Source organism: Erpetoichthys calabaricus, chromosome 4 (genome assembly GCF_900747795.2).
Source record: "Erpetoichthys calabaricus chromosome 4, fErpCal1.3, whole genome shotgun sequence".
NCBI classification, from domain to species: Eukaryota; Metazoa; Chordata; class Cladistia; order Polypteriformes; family Polypteridae; genus Erpetoichthys; species Erpetoichthys calabaricus.
This window is the reverse complement of record NC_041397.2, coordinates 30665610-30677877: the sequence shown is the minus strand read 5'-3', so window position 1 is coordinate 30677877 and position 12268 is coordinate 30665610. Positions and strand designations below refer to the sequence as shown.

The window sequence follows — 12268 nt, the reverse complement described above, 5'->3', positions numbered from 1 at the left end:
ACCCAAAGATACGTATGCTAGGTTGAATCCCGCTTTTCAGGTGACCTAGTAGGAGTTCAGGTGCCCTGAGGTAGCACTCCATCCATAGCTGTGTCTGCCTTTGTGCCTGGGGCTGCTGGGATAGGCTTCTGAACTGCATTAAGCGGTTCAACAATTGGCAAAGACTGTTTTGCCTTGTCATCTACATAATAAAGTTACGAATGCTCATTATGAACTCAAAGGCTTCATTTCTACATTAATGTATTACTCTGGATAACCAAAGTAAATGTCATATTCTATTTTTAAAAAGTCGATTTTGACTGCATCATTTATTAAAATGGATGGAGCAACAAAGTATTTAACTATTTTTTGTTACTACCATACATGACTATTGAATAAGTATCAATGTATTAATTGTTTATTTTGAAAGATTACTGGAGTGGACATAAACAAAAAGATACACAGTAATACAGTTCTGGATCAAATAAATGGTAATCGTTGTCCTGAATTAACTCGATTAGAAAACACACTTGCCAACAGATTGCGAATGTTAGATATGCATACTTAAACAGCATATAGTTTTTGCTATAAACCTTTTTACATTAATTCTAAAATGAAGTAACTGCAAGTCTAATAAATTCAAGTATACTTCTATTGCAGATTCATAAGCAATTTCCACATTTTTCTTATTTTGTCACTCATTTAGACCTAATTTACAAAAAAACATCTTTCACCTTTTTCTGTTGTACAAAGTGTGATTTTCACACCGAATAATTAGAAGCGTTTATATTTAGATAAAGTATCTGGATATATTATTGTCATCTAATTAGATTTTAAGCAGGGCTGAAGTATGCAGAAAAAAATCATTAAAAATTCTTTCTAATGACCTACAGATGACAAAATGTCTGTATAGTGTTGCAATCAGACAGGCAGGGGAATATCAAACTTAAAGGACTCAATGTACAGGCAGCAATGATCTAATTAAAAACAGTATTTCACTGTCATTAACATTTTCACTTGGCAAAAGCTCCTTTCATTTCTGTCAGATTTCCCCAAGCTTGCACTGAGGCTCACATAGCCTTTCTAAAGCTCATGTTATTAACCTGTTTAATTTAATTTGCCTTTGTTTTATTGATTTTCATCAAATTCCCACTTTGTCTGAAGCATATTGTTGTCATTTAGTGTATACTTTATATTTCCATGTATAGGGAGACCCTGTTGAGTTTTGAACTTATACACCTCATCCAATATTTTGTACAGAGTAATATCATCCACCCCTGTGACTGACATGCATGCTCACATAACCCACACATACAAATCCTAAGAATTTGTTCCCTCATGTCCATATTCACTAAAGTATTCTTCTCTCAACTCTCTATAATTAAAGCTCACCATAAAACTTCTGAGTCATTCCTGAAGTTTTTATCTGTAGTTAACATTTAGGTCTGGGTGGAGAAGATGTCAGGACTATTGTCCACCTAGTTCCAGAGAGCTAGGTTCAATTCTTGACCCAGTCACTCTCTGTGTAGAATTTTTATTTTTCTGGGTTTGTTTTTCTCCTACATTGTGAAATAGTGTGTATTACAATAATTCTTTTCAGGTAATAAGATGGAATTCAGTGTCATCCTTAGTTAGTTCCTGCCTTATGCCCAGTGGTGCCTGGAAATTGAAATTGATAGACGTTGAACTCAATCAGCTTTAAAAAGAAAGCTGTGGGGTTCTTCTATTCCTGTTTTCAACTGTGTTATACTATTTATTTTATTAGTACTTAAATTTATATATACTGTACAACAAGGTTTTAAACAATTCACTTCTCTTTTTATGCTAGTGCTCTACACTGATAACTTACACACATGTAATAAAACAAATGATATTTGTATACATTATTACCCAATTCAAGTTAAAAAAGTAAAACAGATTTGAGTCTTATATACATATACTGTATATGTATATAAATTACTGAATTTAATTATTCAATGGATGTAAATATAGCAGAATGACGGTGGGAAGTCCACTATAAAAGAGTGAACCTTCCCCAGCCCTGTAGCAATTGGTAGTGAGAGGCTGCTATTGAGGCTCCAGCAGATTTGTTTGGCCCTTAGGTTAAAAATGGGCCAGCAGTCTGGCAGGATTACCTGGGGCTGCCAGAAGGAGCTCTAGGTACAGAAGTACCCAGGGGTTTTGTAGGGATAGGCCTGACCCACAGGTACTTCAGAGGAGACTAGAAGTGACCTCGCAAGTAGTCCAGGGATCAGGTATAAAAGTAGTCACTGGGTATTGCTTTACTGAAGTTGGAATCAGGTGGAGTGTGGATGAGAGTTTACTTGGCAGGAAGAAGGAGAAGACAAGATTTGCAAGCAGGGAGATTTGTGTTAAGGGTCTTTTTCATTTTTAGTTTACTGCCTCATTTGTTATTTTGTTCCTTGAAAGTGCTGTAATCTACTTTATTCAGTTGTAATAAAACCTTTTTTCCGTTATATTTTTTAGTTTCTTTTGAGTTTAGGGACTACAAAAGCGCCCCCAACAGAGGCCATTATATACAGTGCAGTTGCTGGATTTTGTGACATTGTGGATATCAAATTGCACAACTAGGGATCCCAGAGGATGATGGGTTACCCAACATTACTTTTCAACATTGTTTTACATTTTCAAAGTATCGAGAACTGGCTGCATACAGACTGCCAGTTAAAATGTTGCTTTATGGTGCCAGTTCCTTTCATAAATGCTTTCCAGGTATGGCAAATTCAGTTGCAGTCTCATCTCTTTGTTTTTCCTTTTTCCAGTTTGTCATATAACAAATGAAAGACATTGGACAGACAAACGTCTCTTCTGTTTGTAAGATCCATAAAAGAACAGTTTGTCTTCTTCCTTTGCAGCCACATTTTACGCTTTGTAGTTTTGGTTGATAGCTAATTGGCTCTAAGTATTACAATACACACAATATTGCCTCTATGCCTCAAGACAAAATCAAACCTGTTTACTTCTGTCAGGGCAAGTCACAGACTGGTGTGACTAAGTTGCTTGTGATGTCAAATTGCACAAATGGGGTTCATGGGAGCAATCACGCAAAATTTTCAATGTCCCTAAATCACTAGTCTCTACCACACTACTTGCTAATCTATTCCTCCTGTCTATAGTTCTCTGGGAGGAGAAAAAATCTTTCTACTATTTCTGCAAAATTTACCCTTAAGACGTTTCCAGCTGTATTCATGTTCCTGTTGAAAACATTTTAAAGTAACACCATGAATATACTATACTAATTACTGTCGTAATTTTAAAAACTTTAATCACGTCACCTCTTAATCCTCATTTGCTTAAATTTAAAAGGTTTAAGTCCTTAAATCTCTCCTCATAACTCATTTCCTGCAGTTCTGGAATTAACCAGACGTCACTGTTCTCTTGACGTTTTGTAGTGTTGCTATGTCTTCTTTGTAGCCAGAGAACCAAAACTGTATACAGTATGGCACTCCAGGTGCGGTCTCACAAATGATAAAACTTAAGCATAACTTCCTTTGTCTTGTACACCACACATCATGCTACATAACCTAACATTCTCCTAGCTTTCTTAATGGCTTCTGAACACTGTCTGGATGTTGATAGTGACAAGTTTACTACAGCTTCGAAGTCATTTTTCAGACATCCTATTTTGTACTAAAATCTAATATTTCTACTTCCAATGTTTAATACCCTACATTTGTTTGCATTAAATTTCATCAGCCAAATCTGCCCAAGCCTGTATTCTGTCCAAGTCTCTCTATAATAATTCAGTTGATTATAGACTATCCTCAGTTCCACCTAGCTTGGTATCATCTGCAAACTTAAACAACTTGTTGCAAATATTCCTATCCACATCATGTATATTTATTAAAAACAGAAGTGGCTCTATCTTTGACACCTAAGGGACACCACATTTAACATCCCCCATTTCTGGTTAGGTTACTCTCACTATAACCTTCTGCCTCCTGTGTTTTAGCTAATCCTGCACCCATCTACACACCAGGCTCTGAACTCCCTCTTCTTTTAGTTTTTCTGCTAGCTTCTTATATGAGACCTTATCAAATGTCTTTTGAAAATCAAGATAAATCATATCAGATGCACTTCTCTGACCTTATCCTTTTGTTGCTTCTCCATAGAATTCCAGCATCATGTTTTCCCTTTTCTGAACTCATGTTGACTATTCAGTAAAGCTCCTGTTCTTGTCATGTGCTGCTCAGTCTTCTCCTTAATAATTTCTTCCATTAATTTACCTGTGATGTATGTAAATCCTACCAGCTTATAGTTACTTGGATCTGCCCAGTCACCTTTTTTATATAACAGGATATTATTTGCTCTTCTGCAATCCTTTGGAATTTCTCCAATTTGCAATGTACTCATTAACCAGCTTAAATACTCTGGGATAAATGTTATGTGGTCCTTTGGCTTTGTTAGATTTCAGCCATTTTAAGCTAAGCAGTATTTCTTCCTCTGCAATTTCCAAATAGCTCAGTACTAGTAGTTCAAGTTACTGTTGGTAGGCCGTCCACTCCCTCACATGTGAAAACTTCAGAAAAATGCAAGTTTAGACAAATCACTGTTTCAGTGATTGTAAATTTTAAAGTATCCTTAGTGTTAATGACATAATTCATCATCTCATTAACTATTTTTCTTACTACTAAAATACTGAAAGAATCTCTTTGAGTCATCATTCACCTTATCTGCAATATTTTCCTTAACTGCCTTTTAGCTTCCCTAATATCTTTTTTAATAGTTGACCTCATGCTCTCATATACCCTCCAGTTAGCGCTCACCTTATTAGTCATGTACATCTTTTACAGCAGTTTTTTCCGTTGCAGTTTTTTTTATCTCCTTACTTACCCACTGTGGAGTTTTTTATTATTTTATTACTGCTTCCAAATTTTGTAGATGTCCTGCATTATATGTAAAATGTTTTTAAACTTGTTTCACCGCTCCCCGACTGTCTCCACACTTAAAAGTTTATCCCATTTTTTACACTATGCAGTATCTCTTTAAAATTTAACCTACTAAAGTTACACTTTACAGTTTTGGTCTTTGCATTTGAGCTCTGTGAAAACACTGAGAATTGTGTTATGTTGTGGTCATTTAAGCCTACTGGCTCAATCACCTCTACGCCCTCAATTTTATCCTGGATTTTACAAAATACCAATTCCAGACAAGCTTCTTCTGTCGATGGTATTTTAACATACTGTTGTGTCACTGGTTACCTCTAAAAAATTCCTGCATTTTGCTATTTGTAAGGTAGCCCACTTAAAATTTGAGAAATTAAAGTCCCTCGTGACTATAGTAACCCCCTCTTAAACGTGTCTTTTTAACATTATTAAAAAGATACACATTAAGAGAACTGTCTGCATTAGGGCGTCTATAACACTCTCAGTATAAGACCTCTATCTCTAATGCTTTCTAGACGAATCCAGACATCCTCACAAAAATATGGCGTATTTTCCAATTGAAGATGACATGCATTTTAATTCTGCCTTACATTAAAAGCAGCCCCTCATTCCTTTTTTGTCTACCATTTTGTTCCCATGTTTTAAGTCCTCTTCCTCTGAGAACTATGGCTTCCTTCCACAGTCTAGATACATTCTGCCATTTCATTTGACAGCACCAAATTTTCATTATGTGCATGTGTTCTGCCATGCAGTAGACCACTGGCATTTTTTCTGTAAGACCAGTGGCATTTTTTCTGTAAAGAAAATATTGGTGGAGCTGCACAGACCTAGGAGAGAGAGACACTGTCAGAAGGGACAAAGCCATCCTGAGAAGCCATGCAGAGTTTGTGTGTGTGTGTGAGTGTGATGTGTGTCTTCATGTTATTGAATATGAATGAGTGAAAAAGAGAAACGATCTAGCATTTAAACAGCAGCACCTACAAGACCTGCTTCTCTGCTCAAATCCATTGACCTTTGTGTGAATCTTGGGAGGGATTTGTGCCCTTAGTGTAGAGACGCTACTACACTGGACATCCACCTAGAATTGTTCCCTGCTTTGCACTCATTCCTGTAGGAATAAGCCCTTACTCCTTTTGACCCTGAATTGGCTGAATCAACCACTGAAAAAAACTGAAATTAAAGATAGATTTTCTGTTGATGTCAAATCATCATGTGCATTATTCATAAATAATGTGTGCCTTGGTGACATTATGATTGGCAGTGCTGTCTTATGGTTTCTACCAGTGTTTCTGTGGGTCTTCTCCAGCTACCAGGTCAATTGATTGGTCACTCTTAATGGACCTTGTTTGAGTTGAGTGTGTGTGGGTGGGTGAGTGTATAAGTGTACTTTCTTTCCTGTCCATGATTTTTCCTGCTTTTCCCTCCCAGCATAGGTTCTGGCTTACTGTGGCTAGTAATGAGAAGAGTGGGTTTAGAAGTTGAAAGGCTAGTTATCCCATTATAAAAATAATTAAATTCCATTAACTGAGCTATTATGGTGCAACATGCAGTTCTATTTTGAATGTGAGTGGTGAATTTTCAGTATCATTATTATTATTATTATGCTGTCTCTGAAAAAAGTAGTATACTGGTCATAAAAAAATAGAAATGAAAGAAATATGAGTTGGATCAAACAGAAGTTAATTGTAGCTATCATTTCATTTCATCAGTAAAACCGTATTGCTAAATGTGTGCATATTGCTAATTGTGCTTCTTAATTGGCCCTAGGGAGGACGTATAATGATTTAAATCAGTATCCTGTCTTCCCATGGGTGTTAACCAACTATGAGTCAGAAGAATTGGACCTGACCCTACCTGGAAACTTCAGAGACCTCTCAAAGGTATTGTACTAATCCTTGATTGAGTAACTGGAAAAAAAACTGGAATGTTTTTATAGAATCTCTTTATAGCAAACAAAATGAACCTTTTGATATTTATTGCTTTGTATATTCAAGAAATTGATCCAATATATTCTCCTTATGATGTTAATTTTATTTACAGTCATTAGTTGGGTCAAAGCTGATCTGTTTATTTAATGTAGAAATATAATAAACAAGTTACCTATTTCAGTTTGATAGGTTTAAAATAGTAGCAAGGAGATTTATTGCAAACATTACAATACCTTATTAACCAATGTAGGATTCATAAAGAAATGGTAAGCATACTAGTGAGCATCTGCAAATAATTGTTTTAATAATGCTAATTATTTAAAGTAACTGTAATGTTTGCTTAAATTTAAAGATAAAGAAAACAGTTTTATTAGCTCTTGAAAGTTTGCTTACATTCCCGAAATTTACTTTGTTGTACTTGAGGTAAATATTTTTGCATAAATGGTTAATCAGTATTAATGTTAATAAGAAATCGTTCAACTTTGTTGTTTCCCTTTACATCTTGAATGAGAACTCATAACATAATTGGCATACTTCACATGCTGAATTTGTTTTCTTCTCTTTTCCATAATGGTGTCATCTGTATAAAAGATGGAAGGAGCTCACAAAGGACACTGTTTTGTTTGTTTCTCTCTCTCTAATTTGCTGTTGCTGGTGCTGTGTTGGTGTTTTAAATTCAAAAGATGATACAACACAAACATTCATTATTTCTACTAACAAGCTCTTAGTATCCCTTAATATTGTACTACCTTTTCAAAGTAATTTTGGATGATGTCATGTCAGGATAATGTTGTGGAACAAAGCAGACATAACCCAAGTAGTTTATTTGATGTGTAATGTTACTTAGGTATTTTGGCACAGATATTGGAACTTTAAACAGATCATAATTTATGTGGTAGACTCCAGAATGCTAACCAGACAGAACAGATTTTATTCCCAGCATTACCTTAATCCCTTTACACAGGAAGGCTCCGGCAGACTGGTAGGAGGCAGATAATAAATGGTCGTCCATAAGAAACTCTCTCACATTATGGATGGATGGTATCTGATATGCTGAACAAACTACAATAGTTGAAGAATGTCTTCCAGACCCCTGTTTTATTTCTAAATAATTATAAATCACTTATCATTAAATATAATCTGTTTAGTTTCGTTGCTTATCTGGTTTGGTTCTCTGAAAACATTCTTCTGAGTTTTCTTATATATTGCATTTGAGTTTCCCCTCACCCGTACAAAATGTGTGCCTTGAGGAAACAATGTCAGTCAAACTCTATTTCTGCTTTTATTATCATGAGTATGTAGCAGAAAGGTCACCCAGAGGACATTGAACATGCTTGTTAGAATCTGGGTTAGCGACCCTTTGAAGGAGTTAAATCCCTTTTTTTTTCTGCTGTTAGTGCTTTTGGCAAACAACATAACAATGTTACAAAGGTTTTCATTTTTTCCTTTCAGTTTCCTGTTGTATATAATTTTGTGGTACCTAAATTCAACTTATATTTGAAAATGTAAATTCTCAGTTGGAAGATGCTGCTGGACCATTTTCTTTCGTACTATTTTCAGTTACTCTGAATAGCAAGCGTAATTGTTTATACTAAACTACTTTTATGCTCCACGTGATTTCCAAGGTTACAGATATGCCATAGACAGATAGGCAGGTAGATATTTCATCGATTCCAGGTGATAATTGTAGGCTTCTGTCTTAAAAAAGATTGATGAAAGGCAGATATTTGCACAGTATTTCTGTAATCAAGGTTTTTTTTAGCTAATTGTCCTTGAATTTTGGAGAAATCTTAGATTTGCATTCCTCTTCACCTAACCAACAAATACATTCAGACAGTTCAGACAACATAACAAAATAGTTGATAAATATCACTTGGATAAAGAATTTCTGATATCAGGTGAAACCATGCACAGCATTGTGTTCAGAAATGGTGTTTGTTATGAATAATTTTTAAGTAGGAGTCAGCAGACACCTCCATTTCATCTTGCTGCCCTACTGTATCTCATGTGTCTGCCTTTTGCCACCACTGCTGCTTGACACCTTTGGCAAACAAAGCCAATGAACCTCTGAATCTGGACCTGTGGGAATTTGAGTGGCCTGACAGAGTTGGTAGTCAGTGTAAAGCATGTTGCAGTCCAGGGCATCTCAGTGGTGTTCAGGCATTAATTTGATCTTTCATGACCATTTTGTTATTTTCTACTTGTAAAGTACCTGGCAATGATGGTTTATTCCTGTGTTCATTGTTTCCTAGTGTTTTACTATTTTATTAACGTTATTATTATTATTATTACAACTATTAACCTTATTACTTTGATAAGTGCATTTATGTGGTAGTCTCTATAGAAGTGTTAAATAAAAATGTTAACCAAATTATTGTTGTAGAAGCATAATTAGAATTATTAACATAAGGTGTCAAAGACACTGCTGTACTTGAGAACCTGGGCTGAATTCTCTACATTTCCTATTCTGCTGTTTAAGTTTTATTTCCTATAGTGATGATGATGACAACTACTCAAACTTTTCCACATCAGTCTTTTACAGTTAATGCAACTGTGTTTTACACATAAATTTTTCGTATAATGGAGAGAAGTAAGTAGTGTATAAATTAGGACTGAAAAACTGATTTTTGCCTTGCACTCCTTAGTACCAGAGATACGCTTAAATTTCCCACAGCCTTGTATCAGTATATGTGAGCTTGTAAATGAATTATATGTACAGTGAATTGCTAAAATAAACAGAATTATAGGTTTATTATAAAACAAGCAACATGATGTTATTTTTAAGATATTTATCACTTCACATATTCTGTAACAAGCTGCTCAACTGTCAAAGGTTTTCCCAGTACAGAAGTGTCAGAGGTGTGGCACAGTACTGGCAATGGGAATGCAGGGTGTGGTTAGTCAGTCACTGCCAAGGGGCACTATGCCTTATTTCTTAACAGTTGGGTCTATCAGGAATTGATCACAATTCTATCTCAACAGGGTGAGTGAGAGATATTGGGGGACTGGCAAAACGCTAGAAGAACTTTTCTGACTGTTGGTAGGAGTTAAAGATTATTACATGGGACATTCTGCCAGCCTTGGAGGGCAGGTAACCTGAGAGTCGCCAAATTTTTCACAGCACACATACATCCACTCATATTATCATTAATTTCATGTGCTTCTTCTATAGTAGTCTTTCCGAGTCATAAATACATGCGTACCAATGAATGAGCCCCAATAGTTACTTAAACATAATAAAAACCCATTGATCACTCTTTCAAGTTATGCATGTTATATATTTAGTAGTCTGACAAATGCTAGACTTATTCTCTCTACTAATGCTAGTTATTCTCTTTAGAACTGATTACTGTGGATCATTTTCAGGCTTTATGTAGCTGTAGGAGCTCTTTCTGCAGTTGGTCCTTTCACTTCGTATCAAACTGGTTGCCCCAGTTTTCTGCTGTGCCTGGCTGATCTACAGTCTCATTTAGTCAGCTCTTGTGGAATTTGGATTGCGAAATTGGCAAGCTGTCTTTAGCCCTGACACATTGAGAAAACCTTTTTCATGTGATATGTTTGACTGACAGACCTTCAGAGCGAAGAAAAAAAAAAAAAACCTCTTAACATTTTTCACAAGTTTTGTCTGTGTATAGCAGGACAGAGTTCTGTCCCAATCAGGAACATCAGTTCAGCTAGAAGGTAATTCTCCTATTTGCAGCTGAATATTTAAGAAAAACTCATTTGGGAAACAAGGCTAACAAATTATTTAAAATGTAAATTTTAAAGGTTTGGACATCTCATCACTGCCACAAAGTTTCTCATTTGGTTAATATATTAATTGCAAATAATAAAATTCACTGTAATCTGGATTCAGTTTGTACTGTTAAAACCAACTTTTCTTGACTCACATTATTACATAAAGTGTAGAGTAAGTTTCCATCTGAGATAGTTATCATTTTTAGGGTAAATTAATTTTACATCGGAAATGTATTATAATCTTTTTATTTTCTTTTAATAACTTCCATCATGTAAAAATAATTAGAACCGACAGGTAATTTTAACAGCTTGTAAAATACACACCTTTTAGCCAATGGCTAAAAGTAATATTATTATTAAATGTGCATGAAACGCTTACTAAAGGAATCTTTACAATTTTTACCTTCTTTAAATTGTTAATTTGCTGTCAAGAAGAAAAGGAAATGATGATGCTGGAGGCTTTTTGATTTGAATGAAGCAAAGTACTGCAATGAAATGCTAATGTTGTTTTGAGGGCCTAACCAGTTCTTATGCAGAAATTCATTTTATTTGTTTAACATGACTCGTTCACAAAGTTTCAGTGTATTATTATGGTTTGATGTCATCATACAAAATATTTCATTTAACACATTTTGCGTGAATCAATGTATTTAAACTCTTAATCCAAGTAAAACACCAATGCTGTCATTTTCTTTTACTTTATTTACTGACACTTTTCTTTCAAATCTGAAAATATATTCCCCATCTATTGTTATATGCATCAAAGTACTGCCACCTCACAACAATACTGGGTTATACTCTCATGCCTGGATGTTGTTCTTAATGACTCAGCACCTTCTCCTGTTGGGTTACATTGGTTGTCTGTGACATGAGGGTCAGGTTAATTGCAAATTCCAAACTGGCCCTGTATGTGTGCGAGTGTGGATATGTGTAGGAGTGGACACTGTGATGGACTGGTGCCTTGTTCAGGGCTGTTTTCCTGCATTTGAACAAAGTGCTCGTGGGATTGACTCGGTCTCCTAACCTTGTTATTGATTAAGTGATTTCAAGAAATTATATTAAGTGCATCAAATGTAAAAATATACTTTATTGAAATACTAAGTACAAAGCCCTTTGATTCATAAAAGCAAAAATCCATTTAAATTCACATTTCCAATGCTCAGTGATGCTTAATTTACTTAAATCGGTGATATTTTCAATACCATTCTTTTCTGTGATATACTTTTAACATAAGTGAACATACTTACATATACTAATAAAAGGACATTTGATGGTGCTGGTTACATGTAAAGCCACTACAGATGACAAAGATGAGGTTCAAGGCACCATAAACCACTGCACAGTAACATAAAGAAACACATCTGTTGATCATCAATTAAAACTTACACATAGAATTGAAGAGTTTCAGAACTCAGAGTTGTTTACCTAACTTGTTAGAATTAGCTCACAGATGGCCTACTTACTTACAGAAACTCATCATGACATTGCATCAGATATCTGTGATTGCTGCTCTATCTTATGAGTGACATTCCACCTGCGTAAGTCAAGAACGCCTGTAGGCAGCATCATGAAAATTCCAAGTAAGCAGTTCGTTCTTCCACTCGAAGTGTTTTATTTTTGTCATGTGTATTTTCAGAAGCATACGTATGCAATAAGATTAGACCACATTTACAAATGTTCATTATATATATATATATATATATATATATATATATA

The 12268-nt window shown here is 35.1% G+C and overlaps 1 protein-coding gene across 26 annotated transcripts in view; it reads left to right on the top strand.

Annotated features, from left to right (window-relative positions):
• nbeaa (neurobeachin a) overlaps positions 1-12268 on the top strand; it is a 925612-nt gene that overhangs the window by 746807 nt on the left and 166537 nt on the right. For all 26 annotated transcript variants that reach the window (XM_051927338.1, XM_051927337.1, XM_051927335.1 and 23 more), the window contains one exon: positions 6654-6766. In XM_051927338.1, the coding sequence (XP_051783298.1) occupies positions 6654-6766 (113 nt within the window). The remainder of the gene's footprint in view (positions 1-6653; positions 6767-12268) is intronic.